At 53.1% G+C, this 20,977-nt stretch overlaps 2 protein-coding genes and 1 long non-coding RNA gene across 9 annotated transcripts in view; 2 read left to right on the forward strand and 1 right to left on the reverse strand.

Annotated features, from left to right (window-relative positions):
• The first annotated feature begins 3,765 nt into the window (after positions 1 to 3,765).
• GJB3 (gap junction protein beta 3) lies at positions 3,766 to 11,357 on the forward strand. Of its 2 annotated transcripts, none has more exons than XM_009000859.6 (2): positions 3,766 to 4,124; positions 7,286 to 11,357. In XM_009000859.6, exon 2 carries the CDS (start codon positions 7,311 to 7,313, stop codon positions 8,121 to 8,123), a length of 813 nt encoding a protein of 270 aa, XP_008999107.1. In that variant the 5' UTR covers positions 3,766 to 4,124; positions 7,286 to 7,310; the 3' UTR covers positions 8,124 to 11,357. The 2 variants fall into 2 exon arrangements, with proteins under 2 accessions (XP_008999107.1, XP_035164554.1); XM_035308663.3 differs by lacking the exon at positions 3,766 to 4,124 and adding an exon at positions 4,671 to 4,778.
• Positions 11,358 to 14,352: 2,995 nt separating this feature from the next.
• Positions 14,353 to 17,985, forward strand: GJA4 (gap junction protein alpha 4). 6 transcript variants are annotated; one of them, XM_009000862.5, is made up of 2 exons: positions 14,353 to 15,093; positions 16,442 to 17,985. In XM_009000862.5, the coding sequence occupies exon 2, from the start codon at positions 16,459 to 16,461 to the stop codon at positions 17,458 to 17,460; it is 1,002 nt and encodes a 333-aa protein (XP_008999110.1). In that variant the 5' UTR covers positions 14,353 to 15,093; positions 16,442 to 16,458; the 3' UTR covers positions 17,461 to 17,985. The 6 variants fall into 6 exon arrangements, with proteins under 6 accessions (XP_008999110.1, XP_008999111.1, XP_008999109.1 ...); XM_009000863.6 differs by lacking the exon at positions 14,353 to 15,093 and adding an exon at positions 15,283 to 15,592; XM_009000861.5 differs by lacking the exon at positions 14,353 to 15,093 and adding an exon at positions 15,283 to 15,363.
• The window catches only part of LOC144576968 (uncharacterized), a 37,245-nt gene continuing 32,707 nt past the window's right edge, over positions 16,440 to 20,977 (reverse strand). The window contains exon 5 of the long non-coding RNA XR_013519920.1: positions 16,440 to 18,581. This is a non-coding gene — a long non-coding RNA (uncharacterized LOC144576968). The remainder of the gene's footprint in view (positions 18,582 to 20,977) is intronic.

Genomic DNA, 20,977 nt, shown 5'->3' on the forward strand with positions numbered 1-20,977 from the left:
AGCCAGCATCAGGCAGGGTCAGAATGACAGGCCTAGCTGATAAAATTACCTGGTCACCAGAGCAGAACAGCCCAACCACACACATAGACACCACTACACACCACCACCTGACACACAGCCACACATGCACACGGCCTCCCAAACCATTTCAGCCCATCTCCACCATCACACACATTCACAACCACACACATCAAAGCCTACACACACATGGCCCACATACCACCCTTAACACACAGCTCTCCAGGCTGATACATACAGAAACAGCTTTCGCACATAAGCTTATGCCCACCCAGTGTTTACAAATGGTGACTGAGAGTCTGTATACTCTCGGCCCTGGTAATGCAGCAGGAACCCGACCAGCGAGTTCCCTGCTCTCCTGGAGATAATTTCAGAGATGGCTGTGAAGAGTGCCTGCTGAGGAAGTGGGGCAAGGAATCTTTGGGCGGGGAGGGGACCAAGGAACACCTCTATAAGAAGGTGAGACCTGAATAAGGAGGAAGCTTCCAGGTAAAGAGTCAGAAGAAGGCAGTCCGGGCAGAAGAAACAGCAACAGCAAAAAACAGAAGGCTGCCCTGAAGGTGGCTTGTTCAAGGACCAGAAAGAAGACCACTACAGTGACCAAGGGGATGAGAGATAGGGAGAGAGGCAGGGCTAGGTTGCCTGGTGCCTTGGGAGTCAACATTGGGAGAGTGGCTATCAGTCTAAGGTTAATGCTAAGTCACTGTAAGGTTTTCATACCATAGTGGCATGATCTATTAGGTTGGTGCAAAAGTAATTGCGGTTTTTGACATTAAAAGTAATGGCAAAAACCACAACTGCTTTTGCAGCAACCTAACAGATCATTAAAATACTACTTCAACTAAAAGCAACCATGGGAAAAAATGTTATTGCAATTCTCACAACAAAACCCAAAGGCCATAAAAGATAAGATTAATACACTGGACTGCATAAAACATGTTTAACTATGTATGGAAAACCCCCATCTATAAAGTCAAATTACAGGTGTCAAACAGCAGAGACGGAGGGAATCCTTCCTATTTGCATCCTAGGCAGAGGAGGGCTTATTTCTTTAGAGCTCCTGAGAAATAATAAACATCAACAATCCAATAGAAAAATGAGCAAAGGACAGTTCACAGAATAACAAAAAAAGCAGCTCTTAAATATATGAAAAGATGCTCAATCTCACTCATACCAAGAGAAATGCAAAATAAAGTATAATGAGATATCACCGAAAAAGATCATGAAGTTTGATAATGTTCTCTGTTGTTAAGTATATGGTTGTTAAGAATACAGACACTCCCTTGTCTCAGGGAGTGCAAACTGAAACACCTATAAAGATGATTGGACAACATCTATCAAAATCTTAAATGAACATACAACTTTAAGGCAAAAATTCCACTTGTAGGAATATATCCTGTAGATACAATTTTCAAATGTGTTAAATAATGATTATCCAAGGATAGTCACTGCAATTGTATTTGTAATCGAATGAAATAAAAGACTAAAAACAGCCTTAATTTTCATCAGAATAGGACTGATTAAACATATTATAGTAAATATACTATTCCGCTGTTTTTAAAATAAGACAGCTCTACAGTGACTGATGGGGGAATGTCTAAAAAGCAGGCTGGGCACGGTGGCTCACACCTGTAATTCCAGTACTTTGGGAGGCCGAGGCAGGTGGATCATAAGATCACGAGTTCGAGACCAGCCTGGCCAACATGGTGAAACCCTGTCTCTACTAAAAATGCAAAAATTAGCCGGGTGTGGTGGTGCATGCCTGTAATCCCAGCTACTTGGGAGGCTGAAGCAGGAGAATCGCTTGTACCCAGGAGGCGGAGGTTGCAGTGAGCCGAGATCATGCCACTGCACTCCAGCCTAGGCAGCAGGGCAAGACTCCATCTAAAAAAAAAAAAGAAAAAGGAAAAGCAAAGGGCAGAAGAGTATAGATAGCATAGCATACTTCCATAGGCCAAATGTAAAAAGAATATATAGTTGAACATTAACAGGTGATTTGGGAATGAAAACAAGAAACTAGGGACCCTGGTGCTCAGGTAGACAACTCTGGCTGCAGTCTGGTGTTCAGGGAGTAGTCACATCCAGCGTTGAATGAATGGTATCTAGAGCCCCAGGTGAGAACACCTGAGAAGAAAGAGACTGGGCCCTGGGGCATGCCCCACTTAGAGACCAGGATGTGAGGCCTGTGGTGTCAAGGAAGTGCAGGGAAGAAAGTATTTCTAGAAGGACAGAATGGTCCATTGTGCCAGGTGCTTCCGAAGGTCAAGGGGCATGGGGACAGAGACGTGATTGCTGGATTTAGCATGGTGAAGATCCATGGAGACCTTGACAGGCAGTTTTTAGTGACACGGTAGGGACAGGAACATTGTTCAAATGAGTCAAACAGTGACTAGGAGGGGAGGTAGAGCGGAGTGAGTCTTGCTCTGACAGGGAGCAAAGCAGCAGACAGCAGAGTCTGGCTCACTCTGCCGTCACCCATGCGCAGAATACAACATGGGCACCTGGGCCACCTGGCACTGATCAGTCTCAGCAAAGATGTTCAAGGACCATGACCCCAGTGAGTACAAGTGAGCCTCTGCCCTGTGGCTTTGATGTATCTGGAAACAACACTGCTAAGGCCTCCAGAGCTGACTCCGTTGCTTATCAGCTGTGATCCTGAGCAAGTCACCTCATCCCTGTGTGCCTCAGCTTTCTCTTTCCTAAAAGCAGGATCAGACCTTCCTCCTCTGGATGCTGCAAGGATGAAATAAAGCATGCAGGACAGTGCCGGGTGCAAAGATGCCTCTGGGCTCCCAACTCAGCGCTCATTCTCTATCAAAATGAGTAGGAGGAGGGTGACCATAGTTGATGCTCCTAACTTTGGGGCATTTTTGAAAGTAAAAGAGGGCATTGTTAATGATGCCAGCACTGCAGGCATAAACCAGTACAGTCCTGGGTAAACACCATGTGGAGCCACTACATGTGGAGAGAGGACTCGGGCCCCACCCTAAGATCCAGGGACTCCCAGGGAGGCTGGAAACCCTGGGGTTTTCCAAAAAAGGCTGGGGTGCCGCGGGCTCTTATGAGCTTCCGGTCATGACACACCAGTAAATAGCACAATGGTCTTATCCCCTGGGCGCAGCCCTGCCCCACCCCAGCCGCAGACCCACCTGCTTTGGCAGGGGATATTTTACTGCAATGGTATTTGTAATAAAATGAAATAAAACACTAGAAACAGCCCTCATTTTTATCAGATTAGGACTTATTAAACGTATTACAGTACATATTCTATTCAGCTGTTTTTAAAGTGAGGGAGCAAGACAGCTCTATATAGACTAACGGGAGAAATGACGTATTTTGCAAAATGAAAAAAGCAAAGTGCAGAAGCGTATAGATAGCATTCTTCCATAGGTTGAACATAAAAAGAATATATAGTTGAATATGAACAGGTGATTCGGGAATTAAAACAAGAAACTAGGGACCCTGGTGTTCAGGTAGACAGCTCGGGTCGCAGTCTGCTCCTGGAGTCCCTCCAGGCCGTGATGCCCCCCACCCCACCCTCACTCCTGCACGTCTTTCCTGGGACAGGACTCGCTGTGCCCCTTCCTACTGTGGGCACAAGGTTTGCCCCCCACCCCGGCTCTCCAAAGCGCACCAGCCTCCCCGGAGGAGTGCCCCACGCGGGGTCAAGGTCCCGCACCAGGCGGGGACGGGGGCTGGGCCGGAAGCAGGCAAGGTACCCACAGTAAACGAGCGTGGGCGAGTCCTGATTGCAGTCGGACCTGCCGCCGAGGCACTTAACAGTTTGCAGAATGCCTCCCGCCCCTGATCTCATTGGAGCCTTCGGACGGCCCTGCCCATGGCCACCGATGCCCCCATTTCACGCCTGAGGAAGCCGAGGCTCAGACAGGCCTCCAGCCCCTCGGGAGGCTGCCCCGGGAGCGCGTGGCAGCGTCGGGACTAGGAGCCGGCTCCCTCCGGCTCCCTCCAGCTCCCTCCTCCGCGCCGCCCCGGGGTGCGCCTGCCACCGCCTGCACCACTGCTGAGCCCGGCTCCTGCGCCCTCGCCTTTGCTGCTGGCCCCGGGGTCGCGGGGGTCAGGGCTCCGCGTTGGCCGCGCTGTTGCTGGTAAGTGCTGGACCCGGCGGGGCGGGACCCCCAGGGCGCTGAGTGCTCGCGGCGACCCCAAGCGGCAGGGCTGGGGCTTGAGCCTGCCTGCACGGCTGGGATGGGGCACAAAGAGGGGTTGTGGGGACCTTCCCCCCACCACCCCTCCCAATCCGCCCTCTCGCCTCTCAGTCCTGGGCCCAGAATGGGTCCTGGCTTCGAAAGGGTTCCGAGACACCCCCTTCCCAAGTCCACAAGTTCCCAAAGTGCCTGGAATGGAGGGAAACTGGGGAGGAAGAGAAGCTTTATCCTTGAGGGACACTGTGGGGCTGGAGGCAAGGCTGGGCAACGTACAATCTGGGGGTCTGGGAGAAAATGGTTGCGCTGGGAGCTGGCTTTTGGGGGAGCTGGGGGAACCAGAACCGGCTCCACCAGTGCCTAGCCTAGACTTGGGAAGGAAATTCTTTGCCAGTGAGTCTCCTCTCTGGGGTGTGTCAGGAGGGACTGGGCAGACAGCACCTGAGGGTGGAAGGCGGAGGCCCAGGAGGGGGCTACACCCCGGCAGGCAGCCATGGGAGGGTGTCAAGTGGATGCAGACGTCAGGGTCCCTCTCTGCTCTCTGTCCTGGGAGACAGGGCTCCCACATCCACTTGGGTTCTTGTGAACTCCCACCAGGTGAGTGGGGGGCCTGGGAGGAAACAGTCTGAAGATACAACAGCCCCAGAAAGTAGGAATTATTTCCCTTTGGAGATAAGCAAATGGGGTCAATGAGATTAGGGAATTCTTGGAAATCACCCAGCTACTAAATGGCGAAGCTGAGGTTTGAATCCAAGTGGGACTCCGTGTTCAGGGCTATGCCACTGCCCTCCCCCACCACCGGGGCTTAGAAGGAGCAGAGTAGGGGAGAAGAGGAGGCTTTCCGGGAATGAGGTCTTCCCAATTGCGCCATCCTGCCCAGACTGTGATACCCCAAGGAAATGCATCCAGGAGGGCGAAGGTGCTGAGAAGGAACTGTGCTCTCTCCCTCTCGCCAGGGTAGGGGAGTCTTTCCACCAAGCCCCCTGTCTAGGCTGCACCCCCGCTACCAGGATCCTGCCCTCCCCTCCTGTCCCCTCCTTCCAAGCTGCCTCCCTGAGAACTTAGTGTTCATTTGTTTACCCATTCAGGATTGAGAGCCTACTATGTGCCAAGCACTGGGCATTAAATATAAAGCAGTGAGCAAGACCAAGTTGACATTCTAGAGGGGGAACCAGATGATAAATAAGACCCCTAAATAGGTCAAATTCTTTAATAGTGACTAAATGCTATAAAGAAAACAAAGGGGGCTGGAAAAGTTAGCTGGGCATGGTGGTGCACACCCGTGGTCCCGGCTACTCAGGAGGCTGAGGTAGGAGGATCCCTTGAGCCTGGGAGGCAGAGATTGCAGTAAGCCAAAGTCGAACCACCACGCTCCATCCTGGGTGACAGAGGAAGAACTTGTCTCAAAAAAAAAAAAAGAAAGAAAGAAAGGGAACAGACACAGAGTGACAGGAGCAGGGGCTCTTTCAGACCCAGGATAATCTGGGGAGGCCTCTAAAGAGATGAAGTCTGAGCAGAGGCCTCTGTGATGAGAAGGGTCAGCCATGTAAGGTTCTGGAGGAAGAGCATTCCAGGCAGAAGGAATCCACAAAAATCCCCCAGGGCCCTTATTCCAGTATGTCAGGGTGAGAATGTTGAATCTGGGGTTTCCCTAAGCCAAGCGAGAAGCTGGTAGAGTTTTAAACAACGGAGTGCATTGAACTGATTTAATGGACTCTAGGGGCACAGGAGGGAAGGTGAAAGGCCAGTAAAGAGGCCATAACCACAGGCCAGAATGATGGCGGTTTGGGGCAGGGTGGTGATCTCACAGGCATCACGCATGCTCAGAGGTGCAAATCAGCTCCAGGGGGACTCATACACATAGGGCCACACACACACATGGACAGGCAGGCGGGTGCTCTCACACCCACAACAGGGCAGAAACAAGTCACACTCAGGCAGACCTACCCATCCACACCCTCTGAGTCACTCCAGGACTGGGAGGGAGATGTGTGAGTTGAGGCCGGAACAAATCACATCTTTCCACCACAAGGACCTGGCAACCAGCAGAAACAAGCAAGGCCGGGGATGGCTGGGCTCCCCCAGGCCCAGCACAGGGAGCAGGGAGTTGTCTCTACTGGATCTAGTGTCCTCCCAGGAGTCAGATCAGAAGCCCTCATGCACCCCGCACCTAAGCTGGTTTCCCCTCTTCACCACCTAGCAGCTGTGAGACCTTAGGCTGCTTATTTCCCCTCTCTGAGCCTCAGTTTCCCCTCTGTAGAATGGGACTCATAATTGCAACTTCAAGGACAGTAGTGAGGCATCCATAAAGTAACACTTTCAAGCATCTGGTCTGGGGCAGGAGTCCAGTGGGGAAGGGAAGAGGAGGTGGTGGAGAGCACAGGCTCTGGCTCTGGCACCCAACAGTCCAGCCTTGAGTCCACCTCTTGTTTTAAGTGAGTGACTTGACCTCTCTAAATTTTACAGTAATAAGTAGCCAGCATGTATGAGGCACTTACTACATACTACTTGTTTTGAAATTGTTCAACTGCAGAGTGAGCAAGACCAAGATGACATTCTAGAGGGGAAGCCAGATGCTAAATAAGACCAATAAAAAGGACATATTCTTTAATTTCAAATAGTGACTACATACTATAAAGAAAAAAAGGGGGCTGGAAAAATTAGCCGGGCATGGCAGTGCACACCTGTGGTCCCAGCTACTCGGGAGGCTGAGATAGGAGGATCCCTTGAGCCTTGTAAGTGGAGATTGACAGGCTCAGAGGGGATCAGTTTCATCTGTAAGTGAGGAACATGAGATTCTGCTTATAATGTATTTAGCTTCATGCCTGGCTCAGAGTAAATGCTCAATAAATGGTGACTGTTATTATCAGCAAAGGCACATTTGCTTCCTTCCAGCATACTAGCGCTGTGCCTTTGGGTAGGTTACCTAACCTTGCTGTGCCTCAGTTTCCTATCTGCAGCTTGGGAAGAATAACAGTTCTCATCTCAGAGGGTCGTTGTGAGGACTGCACAAGTCAGGACTCCGAACACTGCCTGGTGCACAGTAAATGCTCAATAAAATCACCTATTCATTCACATGATGGTTTTCCCTCTAATTCTCTCAGGTAGGCATAGCCCCCACCAGGCACCATGGACTGGAAGACACTCCAGGCCCTGCTGAGCGGCGTGAACAAGTACTCCACAGCATTTGGGCGCATCTGGCTGTCCGTGGTATTTGTCTTCCGGGTGCTGGTGTACGTGGTGGCTGCGGAGCGCGTGTGGGGGGACGAGCAGAAGGACTTCGACTGCAACACCAAACAGCCCGGCTGCACCAACGTCTGCTACGACAACTTCTTCCCCATCTCCAACATCCGCCTCTGGGCCCTGCAGCTCATCTTCGTCACCTGCCCCTCACTGCTGGTCATCCTGCACGTGGCCTACCGTGAGGAGAGGGAGCGCCGGCACCGCCAGAAGCATGGGGACCAGTGCTCCAAGCTGTACGACAACGCAGGCAAGAAGCACGGGGGCCTGTGGTGGACCTACCTGTTCAGCCTCATCTTCAAGCTCATCATCGAGTTCCTCTTCCTCTACCTGCTGCATACTCTCTGGCATGGCTTCGACATGCCACGCCTAGTGCAGTGCGCCAACGTGGCCCCCTGCCCCAACATTGTAGACTGCTACATCGCCCGGCCCACTGAAAAGAAAATCTTTACCTACTTCATGGTGGGCGCCTCTGCTGTCTGCATCGTGCTCACCATCTGCGAGCTCTGCTACCTCATCTGCCACAGGGTCCTGCGAGCCCTGCGCAAGGACAAGCCTCAAGGGGGCCACACACCCTCGTCCTTTGCCAGCCGGGCTTCCACCTGCCGCTGCCACCACAAGCTGGTGGAGGCAGGGGAGCTGGATCCACACCCAGGCAATAACAAGCTGCAGGCTTCCGCACCCAACATGACCCCCATCTGACCACAGGACAGGGGCGGGGCAACACGGGGGCTGCCTGTGGGACAGGCAGGGCGGTGTGGCAGAGTGGAGAGGTCCTATGGGGCCTGAGTGGCCCCACTTTGAATTCACTAAGCTATGCAACCTTCATTTTGGCAGATATTTTTTGACAGTTGGCACTGGGCTCTCTACCCGGGTATAGGTAACCCACAGACCCAGTGCCAGCCCTCAAAGGATGCAGACTTTGAAACAAGCAAATTAACTACGCATGCAAGGGGCCACTTAGGATGCTGCTAGCAGGACTTCTAGCTAACCCAGGAAGGGGCTTCTCTGAGGACATAATGTGTAAGAGAGGTGAGGAGTGCTCCCAAGCAGACACAGCAGCAGCCACAGAGGCCTGGAGCCCACGCAAACAGAGGCGCTCACCCTGGGCTAGCCTCGGTGGATCTAAGGCATCTCCACTCCCTCCGGAGGAGCCACCCAGATTCCTGCAGTGGAGAGGAGGTCTTCTCCCAGCAGCAGCAGGTCTGGAGGCCTGAGAGTAAGCCTGAAAAGAGGTACTGGAGACACCCAGGGGTCCCCCAGGTCATCACTTGGCTCAGTGGAAGCCCCCTTCCTCCAAATCCTACTCCCTCAGCCTCAGGCAGTGGATGCTCCCATCTTCCTCCCACAACTGTGCTCAGCCTGGTGCCAGCCTTTCAGACCCTGCTCCCAGGAACTCGGGGTGGATGTGCTGATAGGACATCCTCCAGACAGCTTCCTTGAAATCAATAAAGGCTGTGTTTTATACACGTTGGCTCTGTCCCTGGTTCTCCCACACTCCCACCCACAGGACCCTGAAGGTAGGGAAGGTAGCCCTCAGAAAGAGAAAGAGTTCCATGGCTCGGGGTGGAGCTAGGGTGGGGGCTTGTGGTTGTGCCTGCAGCTGGGGCTGGAGCTGGAGCTGGGCTAGGCTGGCACTGAGGTTGACTGCCAGGAGCAGGGTTTATATTAGAGGAGGAGGCTGGGGTGGAACCTACAGATATGTATGTTGAGATTCTAGTTGTGGCCACAAGAGAGCGCTGTGCTCCCTCTGTAACGGCGCTTCCAGCCTTCATAATGAGACCCCACCCTGAGTACACACACAATCACTGCCACTCTCATTATAGACAAACCACACTCCCTCCTCTGTCACCTGGTCACTGCCATCACAACACACATCCCCACCCTGTGTGCACACTATCTGTTACTCATAATCTCACTCCTTATGTGCACTCAGCAGGGCATGTAGTCTGCCCTCAAGCATGCAGTCCCAGCCTCACCCACATTTTATTCTGCTCATCCCATTTTCCCTGAGCATTTTCGCTGCACCAGGGCCCTGGCAGGATGCTGGGACTGTACAGGGAGGTAGGACCTATGCCCACAGAGCTAAGAGACAGGAACACAGGCTCATCTCCCACACGAACCAACCCCTGGGGTGGCTCACAGCCCTGCTCCAGTGCTCTGTCATGACCTGAAATGTAGGAGACACCAATACTCAAGGCCAGACCAGAATGGGAAGCAAAAGGGGGTACAAGGCTATACTAACCCAGAGGAACACTTAGTGACTATCAGAGCCAAGGCTGGGAGCCAGCAATTCAGGAGCCAGTGAGTCAAGCGCCACAGCGAGCAAGGAGAGGTGAGGTCATTGCGGAGACACAACAGCCAGTGGGTCACCTGTGCCCTCATGGGTGGCCATTAAAGGGTGGATAAGCCAGCCAAATTTAAAGAGCCCAGGGCTGGCTGACACTGTTCCCACACCTCCATGACGGATTCATGGCTTGACCACTCCCTGAGCACAGCTTCAGCCACTATATCTTGGGCAGGGCTTCAGAACCTCAGTCTTGCCATCAGTACAATAGGAACTGTACCAATCAGGGTCCTAGCAGAAAACAGATGGCACATTCAAACCAAGTAACTTCAAAGGGAGTTTCCTAGAGAGACTGTTTTCAACCGCATGGATACTGCAGCACCCTGAGGCTAGTACTGGGGTAACAATGAACAGGAGCTATGAGATGCATCCAATCCCAGCAACCAGGTAAATCCCCCAAATTCACTTTCCCATCTCCTGCTTGCCGGCCAGTGGCTCCCACTTACTTAACCAAACCAGAAGTCAGAGGGCAATTCAGCCTCCCAGCGCACAGGGCAGGGTGGAGAGCACAGGGAACAGAGTCAACATGGCACCCAGTTCTTCCTACACAGAGGACTGTTGTAGAAGTAGAAGGAGGCACTGTAGGTAAAACATTAGCACAGCACCAATGTATCTGATAAATTCCCAGGTATGACTGTGCTCAGGAACATCTCTGCCTGATGCACTCGAGGTCAGCCTCTGATTGGGCTGGAGGGTTGCAAAGGTCTCAGGGAGGGGTGATCTCCACCTAGTTGCCGATATGCATTCCAGCATCTCCCTGGGTGGTTCTGGCTGCCTGGTCAAGGGTGGCTTGGAGGTCAGAGCAACCAGAGAACATCACGGGCTATTCCTGCAGAGAATTATTGCTCAGCAAGGACTGAGCATCTAGTCCTGGCCCCATTTCTCCAGGCTGTGGGCCAGGACCATGGAGGAGGGGGCATTCCAGCCCTGCACAGCCTGCCTTTGACCTGGAGCTGTTCCGAGCAGTGCAGTTCACTGATCTCATCCAGTATGTGTTGGGTGACTACTGTTCACCACCAAGTCCCAGGACACATCGTGTCACCACAAGGTGGCCCTCATGTCCCCTTGGCCTTCTCAGGGTACATGCCTCTACATCCTCCTTCCCCACCACATGAGGATTCACTGTAAACTCCCTTCAATCGTGTATATGACAGATTAGGATTTCATATAATCTTCAAATCTACACCTACTGCGTAACATCACAGCCACCCTGCAGCCCAAGATAAACAGGAGATTCCTTTGTATTCATTCATTCACCCTGATCCAAGTCCCCATATGGACTGAATGTTTGTGTCTTCCCAAAGTTCATATGCTGAATTTCGACCCAAAGTTCATAAGCTGAATTTCTGCCCCTAGTGTGATGGTATCAGGAGGTGGGCCTTCAGGGGTCACTAGGTCATGGGATGGAGCCCTCCTGAATGGGATTAGTGCCCTCATAAGAAGAGACAGGAAAGAGATGGTCCCTCTCTCTCTCCTCCATGTGAGGATGCAAAGAGAAAATGGCCCTCACCAAGAACTTGACCATGCTGACACCTGAATCTCCAACTTCTGTGCTTCCCAACTATGAGAAATAAATGTTGTTTAAGCTACTCAGTCTTACAGCAGCCCAAACTGACAGCCCATCATCTCTCACTGAGATGACTGCTTCCATCTCTCGCTTCTTGTCTCTGACTCTGGGACATGGACTCTGAGGAAGGGTTAAGAGGGTGCAATGGGGAGTGGCTTCTATAAGTGGAAAAGGGAAGGAAGCAGGATTGACAGCAAGACGTGTCCCAGGGAGCTCAGAAGCAGAGACCGTCCACGTGGGGAGTTCTGCATCGAACAGCAATGGCGAGGTCTTGGCCATCCCCTGGCTCAGTCATGGCCTGAGGCCACCCCAGAAAGAACACGGCCATCTAGACAGCAGAAGCACCCCTGGAAGTGCTAATTGGTAGAGGCAGTCAGCTGGCCAGGCTTCACACAGCTGGACAGCAAGTCCTACATTGAAGGCGGTTGTCTGTCACCCACCACCATAGTCTAGTCCCAGCACAGCAGCTGGGGTGATCCTGTCAAAACCTAAGTCAGGCCACATCATCCGCTGTCCCAAACCTCCAAAGGCAACTTACACAGGCCTTCAAGAGCCTGCAAGATCCGCACCCCCACATATTGCCTGTTGCCTTTCTAAACACCTCTCTTTGCTCACCTGCTGCAACCACTCGACTTCCTGCTGTCCCCAAGCCAGGAAGCACCAGGCACACTCCCTCCCCAGGGCCTTTGCATACTAGGTTCCCTCTGCGTGGAATGCTGTGCCCACAAGTAGCCACAGGGCGGGCTCCCTTCCTGCCTTCAGGGCATCAAATGTCAACTGCTGAGTGAGACATCCTCTCCTCTTCCATTAGAAATTGAAACTTGCCACTCCTGCACTCTCACTCCTCCCTACTTTATTTCCCTCACAGCATTCATCATCATCTAACACGTTCTACATTTTGTTATCTGTCTTCTGGCCAGCTAGAATGTAAAACCCCAGAGGACAGGGATTTTGTTGTTGTTGTTCCCTGGTTATTTCCAATGTCTAGGACAGCGTCACAGCACACAGGAGGTGCTCAGTAACTATTACTTTTAATAGCAAAAGCCACAATTACTTTTGCACCAAACTACTTGTTGAATTAACAAATTTACATACAGGCCTGGTGCACTGCTAGGTGGTGGAGATATAAAGACCCAGCTGCCTGCCCTCGAGGGGCTTGCGGTCTAATGGAAGACAAGTAGACCATGCACCAGGGAATGGGGAAAGGGGGGAAAGGGGAGTGGCTTCCTAGAGACAGCGTTTCAGTTGGGTAAGATGATGAAGCTCTGGAGATGTTGCACAACAACATGAATATACTCAACACTACTGAACCGTATGCTTAAAACCCTAAGGCGATGCATTTTATGGTAAGTGCTTTTTAACACAATTAAAAATGTTTAAGTAACAACAAAAACAATGCACCATGGGTAGTAGCTGAGCCACTGAGAGCACAAAGGTACAGCTAGCCCAGAGGAGGATAGCATGGGGACTTCTGGGAGAAGGCAACAACTGAGAAAGGTCCTGATTCACAGGGGTCGGCACGTGAGGGTGCTCCATGCAGAGGGAACAGCACTGACGAAGGCAAGCAGGCACAGAGAACTCCAGCAGTGGGATATGTTTGGGTCACAGAGAGATGGGTGAGGGGTAAGCCTGGAGAAGAGGCCAAGGACTGGAGGTTGGGGAGCCTAGGGCTTACCCAGAAGGTGATAGGGAGCCATAGATGGCTTTTCAGCAGGGCAATGTTGGTCAGATTCCTAGGGAAGTGTGGAGGCTTGGTTGAAGGGGTGGGGCCAGAGGCCAGGAGAGCAGCTGGGAGGCCACTGAGGTGGTGGCAGCCTGAGCAGGGCCAGGGCAGTGGGAATGCAGGGAAATGTGGGGTTCCCGGGACGTTTCCCAGGTGGAAAGGCCAGGTTGTGGTAACTGTTGTCTTGGTTGATCCCAGCTTCTTCATCCTCTGGGGAAGAGACCAAGTTATTCGAACCTCCTAATTTGAGGAAGAGGTCAGAGCAGGGTGAGGGCAGCCTTGACGTCACTCCCCAGCCCTCCCCTTGCTCCTCCCTCTTCCCAGCAGACTGAATTAGAAAGGCTTTGGGAGAGCTGGGGCCAGCCCCAGGAGAGAAACTCGGGAGCGAGCAGAGCTGCAGTGGGGGCGTGGTGAGAACCAGCCTTCAGGAGCCTTGGTTCTCATGCCCTCAAGGGTCAGAACTAAGTGGGGCAGTTGTTAGCTTCAGAAATCCAGGAGACTCAGTTCAGCCTGGCCCTGAGGAAGAAGCCTAGAGGGGAAGCCAGCTCAGCCGGACCCCCCCAGAAGTAGCCATCCCTGAAGTTCTCAGGTCTGAGTGTCCCCACTCCCTGCCAAAGACGTCCTCTGTTCTGAAGACAGAACCCTCAGGGACCCAGCCCTGGGGCCCAGGGAATCCAAGGACTGAATCCTGTTTTGGAGGAACAGGGACTTTTGCGCCACCAGCATCCCCCGCCCCGCCAGTAGCCCCCTGCCACCTTCCCTTTCCTCAGTTGTGCCAGCCCCTGCCACCCTCCAAGAACAACCAACAGGTCCTTTTTGTTACAGTATCACAATGTTTTTAGCCTCCACTCACTTGAAAAACTTTATCTACCACCATTACACGATGTGCTTTGATGATGGTACACACTATATGCCATCAACCCTACAGAGTAGATTCTATTACTATCCTCATTCTGTAGAGGAAGAAATTGAGGCACAGGGATTTGAGTAACTTTCCTAAGGGTACAGGAGTCAACAGCAAAGTCTCAACTCCTGGGCTCAGCCACCAACAAAGTCTCAGCACTGAGGGTAGTGGCCACCATCTCGGGACCCCACAGCTCCAGGCCCTAGAGCCACGCTCATGCTGCCTCTCTACCTAGAATGCTCATCCCCTCCACTTGGCTAATGGAGAGGGAAGGGCATTTCCTCTCCTCCAGGAAATGTTCCTAACCAAGTCCCCTGGGAATCATCCAGTGCCTCTCAGGAGAACTTCCCACATTTATCATTTTACCATTATCCAAGGGCTGATATGCTCAGTCCCTGCACCAGCAGCCAGTGAGGGAGGAGGCCAGAGAGCAGGTTTGGCTGGTTCATCATGGTAATCCCGGGTCCCCATGCAGCATCTGCAGCACAGCAGACCCTCATTGATGTTCATCCACCTGTGATGCCTGAATGCTGGCTCTATGTAGCCCCTTCATTCCTAGGGATGTCCCTGCACCACCCGGCCACCATTTACAGGCATGAGAATGGAGTCTAAGCTAAAGGTCAGGCGGTTCCCCACCCCCCCCACCCCCCCACCCCCCACCTCACCCCACCCCCCCACCCCCCCCACCCCTGTCTCAAGGAGTCCATGGGAGTTGCTTAATGGCCTCTGATTGTGAAGCCTGCCCAGGCATGGAGATGTTTGAGAATTCTGGAAGGACAAGGGCTAGGTGTAGGCAGAGACCCCAGCTCTACCACAGATGCTGGAAGTGTGAATTACAACCCCTGTCCCCCGTTGTGGCTCTCCACGCCATAATCAGCCTGGATCACCTCATCCTGGCACACTAGAGCCACCTAGCAAATGAGGGGTCCCCACACCCCAGCCCCATCCGCCCACCCTCACAGGCCCCCAGGCCAGTAGCCCAGATCAACAGCTTTTACCGCAACCCTTTCAAAACCAGCCACCCTGAGAGATCCTGGCCTGGGAGAACTCCCCTTCCCCCGCCAAAGAAACTACAGAAGGAGAGTTTACCGTCTGGAATACCTGGTGGAGAAAGAACGGAGGAGAGGAGGGGTAGGTCAGCCCCTCTTGCCCCCACCCCAAATCACAGGGCCACCTCCCCAGAGTGGGTTTAGGGAGTCTGCACCTCCCTGTCCCCGCCCCCGCCCTCTCTCCAGCGCCCGCCGCCCTCCCCGTCACGTTTCCTGCCCCCACCCCGCCCCTCTGCGTTATTTAAGGCGCCCCCGCCGCCCGCGCGGTCCTGCAGGGCTCCCGCGGGCGCCGTTCCGGCCACCGTCCCCACCTCCACCTGGGCCGCCCGGCAGGCAGGCGGTGAGTCGCGAGGTAGGAGGGGACCGGGGACGCCACCTGCTCGCGGGAGGCCGGGCGGAGTCTTGGGTCCTCCGAGGCCCGGACGGGGGTTGCTGCGGAACGCAGCAACTACAGAGCCGCGCTCACCCAGGTGGCCTTGGCCAGGCTCCCACCCTCTTTCCGTGGAATCCTTATAACAACTGGAGGCGGTGGGGATACTATTGTTTCCACGCTACCGTGGAGGAGACTGAGGCGCCCAGAGGTTTGTTCCTTATCCAAGGGGCCGCAGTTACTAAAAGCCAAGATTTGAACCCAGGGCTGCTTCCAGAGCCTGGCTCGAACAGCTTTGCACCTGGGAAGAGGCACTTCCCCCTTGGGAACTCTGTGGCCTGTGCCTCACCCTGCTGTGACGATTCCTTTCAAGAGTCTAGAATTTGGCAGCATCAGCTTTGGGGGGGAGGAGGTGGGAGTGGAGGTGGAGGAAGAAGACCATGGTCATTATTGCTGACAGGTGGAGCTAAAGGATGCTGCTGCCTTCAGCTTCTAAAAACTCTTCCTCCTCCCATCCCCTGTGGCTCAAAGATTAGAATAAAGCCAGCTGGGTAAGATATGAAGCTGGGAGCAAGGACCTGAGGCTTTGAGCCCCCAAGAAGCAGAAGATAACACCTCTACCAACAGCACCAGCCCCGCTCTCTGAGGGTAGCCAAACTTGGGCAAAAGGGAGGAAGGGCATAGCCCAGCTGCATAGCCTTGGATAAGTTCCTCAAATTCTGTTCCCATAGGCAAAGGAGCCTCAACTCCACCCAGATTTCCTTGGCCTGTGGCCATCCTGGGGCGGTGGCTCAGGGACAAGAGGGACATAGATGTGTGATTAGGCAGAGCCCTTAGCCATAGCAGAATGATACCATGCAAAGAGGTTGGCAGCCATCATCCAGAAATCTGCTTTGAGTCCTGCCTGCACTGCTGAGTAGGAGCCCCCAGGCTGGTCCTTCCCCTTCCTGAGCCTGGGTTTCTTTGTAGGTAGGACGGGTGAGGCAGACCTCCCTTCTTGTTGCTGGGCAAACGAGAAGAATGTCATGCTGACATGCTGACACGCTCTGTCTCCTTGCAGACGGAGGCCCAGGAGCCATGGGTGACTGGGGCTTCCTCGAGAAGCTGCTGGACCAGGTCCAGGAGCACTCCACCGTGGTGGGCAAGATCTGGCTGACAGTGCTCTTCATCTTCCGCATCCTTATCCTGGGACTTGCCGGCGAGTCAGTGTGGGGTGACGAGCAGTCAGATTTCGAGTGTAACACGGCCCAGCCGGGCTGCACCAACGTCTGCTATGACCAGGCCTTCCCCATCTCCCACATCCGCTACTGGGTACTGCAGTTCCTCTTCGTCAGCACGCCCACCCTGGTCTACCTGGGCCATGTCATTTACCTCTCTCGGCGAGAAGAGCGGCTGCGGCAGAAGGAGGGAGAGCTGCGAGCACTGCCGGCCAAGGACCCACAGGTGGAGCGGGCACTGGCGGCTGTAGAGCGTCAGATGGCCAAGATCTCGGTGGCAGAAGATGGTCGCCTGCGCATCCGTGGAGCACTGATGGGCACCTATGTGGCCAGCGTGCTCTGCAAGAGCGTGCTAGAAGCAGGCTTCCTCTATGGCCAGTGGCGCCTGTATGGCTGGACCATGGAGCCTGTGTTTGTGTGCCAGCGAGCGCCCTGCCCCTACCTCGTGGACTGCTTTGTCTCTCGCCCCACGGAGAAGACTATCTTCATCATCTTCATGCTGGTGGTTGGACTCATCTCCCTGGTGCTTAACCTGCTGGAGTTGGTGCACCTGCTGTGTCGCTGCCTCAGCCGGGAGATGAAGGCACAGCAGGGCCAAGATGCACCCCCAACCCAGGGCACCTCCTCAGACCCTTACACGGACCAGGTCTTCTTCTACCTCCCCATGGGCCAGGGGCCCTCATCCCCACCATGCCCCACCTACAATGGGCTCTCATCCAGCGAGCAGAACTGGGCCAACCTGACCACAGAGGAGAGGCTGGCTTCTTCTAGGCCCCCTCTCTTCCTGGACCCACCCCCTCAGAATGGCCGAAAATCCCCCAGTCGCCCCAGCAGCTCTGCTTCTAAGAAGCAGTATGTATAGAGGCCTGGGGCTTACGTAACCCAACAGAGGGGTCCTGAGAAGTTTGGCTGCTTGGGATGTCCCCTCCTTGAAGGCTCTACAGAGATGACAGGGTCAGGGAAGCAGATGCCTGCTGGCCATAGAGCCGCATTGCAAGTTGTTCTTGAACACCTGAGGCCTTCCTGGTGCCCACCAGGCACTATGGCTTCCTCTCCAGTATGTGGCTTTGCCTGAGCACAGACAGAGTAAGCATGGGAGGTTCCTGGCCAAGGGTATTGGAGGCCCTCTGGCCTTTTGCAACTGATCCAGAGGGACCTAGAGCCAACTTACCCCAACCTCACCCTATGGAAGAGTCACCCATGTGCAGGTTGGCCTCACACCCTCGCCTCACAGGAAAAGACAGATTGAGGCTGCTGGGTCAGCCTAGATCTCACAGACAGAGCCTGTGCCGGATCTGGCCCTGTCAAGGGAACTGGTGCCTTGTTTTCATCACTCCTTCCTAGTTCTACTGTTCATGCTTCTAAAATAAACAGGACTTGATCGCAAGCTAGGTGTGTATTTATACTAATATGTGCTGGGGTGGGAGGGATAGAGCTATTTTGCCCAGGCTTCCTTTTCTTCTTGGTCCATAATCTCTTTGGTCTCTGCAACCCCCAACTCCAGCCAGCACCTTGAACCCTCAAACTCATACCTTCTGGCCCCAACAGCCCTGATTCCTAAATGCCTTTTGAAAAGCCTCAGACACTATCTTCTTTTCATCCCCACTGCTCTAGCCCATTAATCAGTGGTCAAAGCATAAGTGTCCTTGCCCTGTCTCCCCCATGCCCATCACTGATCTGGCCACGCTGCAAAGTGCTTCCATACTGGATGGTTTGCTCCTCAAGCATGCCTGCCAGCCAAATCCTTCACAGTCCAGCTCAGGCAGGACCTGTGCTCACCCCACCTCATCCTCATCCTTGGTATTTGGGAAGGGAGGCTTAGGTCACTTTTCCTTCCTACCTTGGCCCTTTCTGGTCTGCCCACCAGGAGGAGCAACTTAAGGATCTGCTTCTTATCTGCTCTCCATGCACCCAGACCTCAGTAAGGACAATGGCAATGTACGGAAGTGGAAGAGGTTGAATCTTGCCAATAAGTCACCAAGGCTGCAGAAAGAAAAGAACAATTGAATGGGGTCTTGACTAGGAGTTCACTGGGGAGGGAAAGAGAACACTGAGAATTCCAGCAGAGAACCCTGCTTGTGCAAAGTCAGAGGAGGGATCGACAGGCTGAGGGGGCACTTAGGTCCCGATGAGCCATCGAGATACAGGAGGGGTGGCTGAGGATGGGCCCACTGCTGGAAGAATTGACCTGTGTGGAAGGTGACCCAGGCAGGGGAAAGCACTAGGTAGTGACCCTCAGAGGCAAGCTGGTTGTCCTCCCTTCCCAGGAAGCCCTCTGGGGCTAGGGCTGAAGAAGGGAACGGGGCCTATCTGATACAACCACATCCTTCTCCTTTACAGCAGGTTGGCAAGTTGGCCCCTCTCCCATCAGCATATGTGTTGAAAACACCATCTCTGTACCCCTCATCCATAGCTCACTCACTCACTTGCTGCTTACCCAGCGAGTCTGAATGCTCAGCCTAATAAATTACCATCCTCTTCTTCTCCCAGCTGTGGTTTGCATTGTTCTCTCTGAATCCCTGAAATCGATCAGGCCAGTTTCCTCCTGGCTCCCCAGATTCACCCAGTACATTCCCACCCTGCTCCTGTGTCAGCATGCCATGTTCCTGACCCCATACCTCAAAATTCTGCCAATCCTTTAAATACTACTGGACCCTGGAAAAGGCCTTAGTGTAGGATAGTGAGATGAGCTTTAGCATCAGAGGGCCCTGAATTTAAATGCTGTGGTCTGGAGTCAATCATTTCGCTTCTCTAAGTCTCCGTTTTCTATTCCCTAAAATGCAAATAGTATCACCTGCCTTACAAGTGATGGGAAACCAAATAAGTGAAAGTATGTGACTGTGCCTGGCTCAGGAATCATGCAGTAAAATTAAGCTCACACCTTTCAGCCAGGCTAACAGAGGTTCCAGGAAGCCCTCCCTCACTTCTCCAGCTAGTCCCCAGCAATCACCTCTACCTCTCAGGGATCTGAACCACTGCTGGATTGAGTGAGGCTGGGCTCAATCCTGAAAGCCTCAAAAACGAGGCTGTTCACACATTGGAAGTCCATCACCCCAGGAAGTTGAGGTCCTTGTCTAAGAGATACTCCTCCAGCCAGGGTGAGAGACGAGAGGCTGCAGATTAGAAGTTGTTCTTTTACTTTGGGAGGCTGAGGCAGGTGTATCACCGGAGGTCAGGAGTTTGAGACCAACCTGATCAACATGGAGAAACCCCATCTCTATTAAAAATACAAAATTAGCCGGGCAAGGTAGAGCATGCCTGTAATCCAGCTACTCGGGAGGCTGAGGCAGGAGAATCGTTTGAACCCAGGAAGTGGAGGTTGCAGTGAGCCGAGACTGTGCCGTTACACTCCAGCCTGGGTGACAAAAGCGAAACTCGGTCTCAAGGGGAAAAAAAAAGTTGTCCTTTTAGAGCCAGCATTACCCAAGGGGCCTGAGAACCCTTGTTTGGTGTTTCTGTTGTCCCCAAACTTTCCTAGTTTGGAAAGGTAGAAGAAAGGTTTTGGCTTTTCTCCTCCCTCAAAGCTCACCCACTCTGAGCTTGGTGTCAGAGCTGGGGGTGCTCAGGAACTTGGACCTTTGGCAAGACGAGTTGGGTCCTAGACCAGTGGCCACACAAACACAAGGACATATGGGCTGGGGGTTTAAGAGTGAGGACAGTGTTGTGGGGCTGGGATCATACCGTTTGGGGTGGGGGTATGGTGAAGACTATGTAGTGAAGAGTGGCTGTAAGCCCCATCCCACCTGTATTCCCTTGCCAGGTACTGTACCAAAGTGACACAAACTGCAAGGCTTAAGCAACAGAAACTGATTCTCAGTCTGGAGGCCAGAAGTCTGAGATCAAGCTATCCAAAGGGCTGTTCCTTCCAAGGGCTGTGAGGGAGACTGCTCCAGGTGTCTCTCTTAGCTCTGGTGTTTTGCTGGCAAGCTTTGGTGCTCCTTGGCTTTTAGACACCCCACTCCCATCTCTGCCTTCATCTTTGCCTGGTGTTCTCACCTTACCTGTGTCTATCTCTGTGTCTAAATTTCCCTTTTATAAGGACATCACCCATATTGGATTAGGACCAACCCTAATGACCAGTTTAACTTGATTACCCCTCAAAAGACCTTATTTCCAAATAAGGCTACATTCTGAGGTATTAGGGGTTAAAACTTCCATGTAACTGGCATGGAGGCAAGATTCAACCCAGACGACCACCCTCATGGCCCCAGCTCACCTCTAAGCACTGGCTCACTGTAACCTTTGCCTCCCAGGTTCAAGCAATTATTGTGCCTCAGCCTACCCAGTAGCTAGGATTACAGGTGTATACCACTATGCCTGGCTAACTTTTGTATTTTTAGTAGAGATGGGGTTTCACCATGAAACCCTCTCAGGCAGGG

This window comes from Callithrix jacchus, chromosome 7 (genome assembly GCF_049354715.1).
Source record: "Callithrix jacchus isolate 240 chromosome 7, calJac240_pri, whole genome shotgun sequence".
In the NCBI taxonomy this organism is placed as follows: Eukaryota; Metazoa; Chordata; class Mammalia; order Primates; family Cebidae; genus Callithrix; species Callithrix jacchus.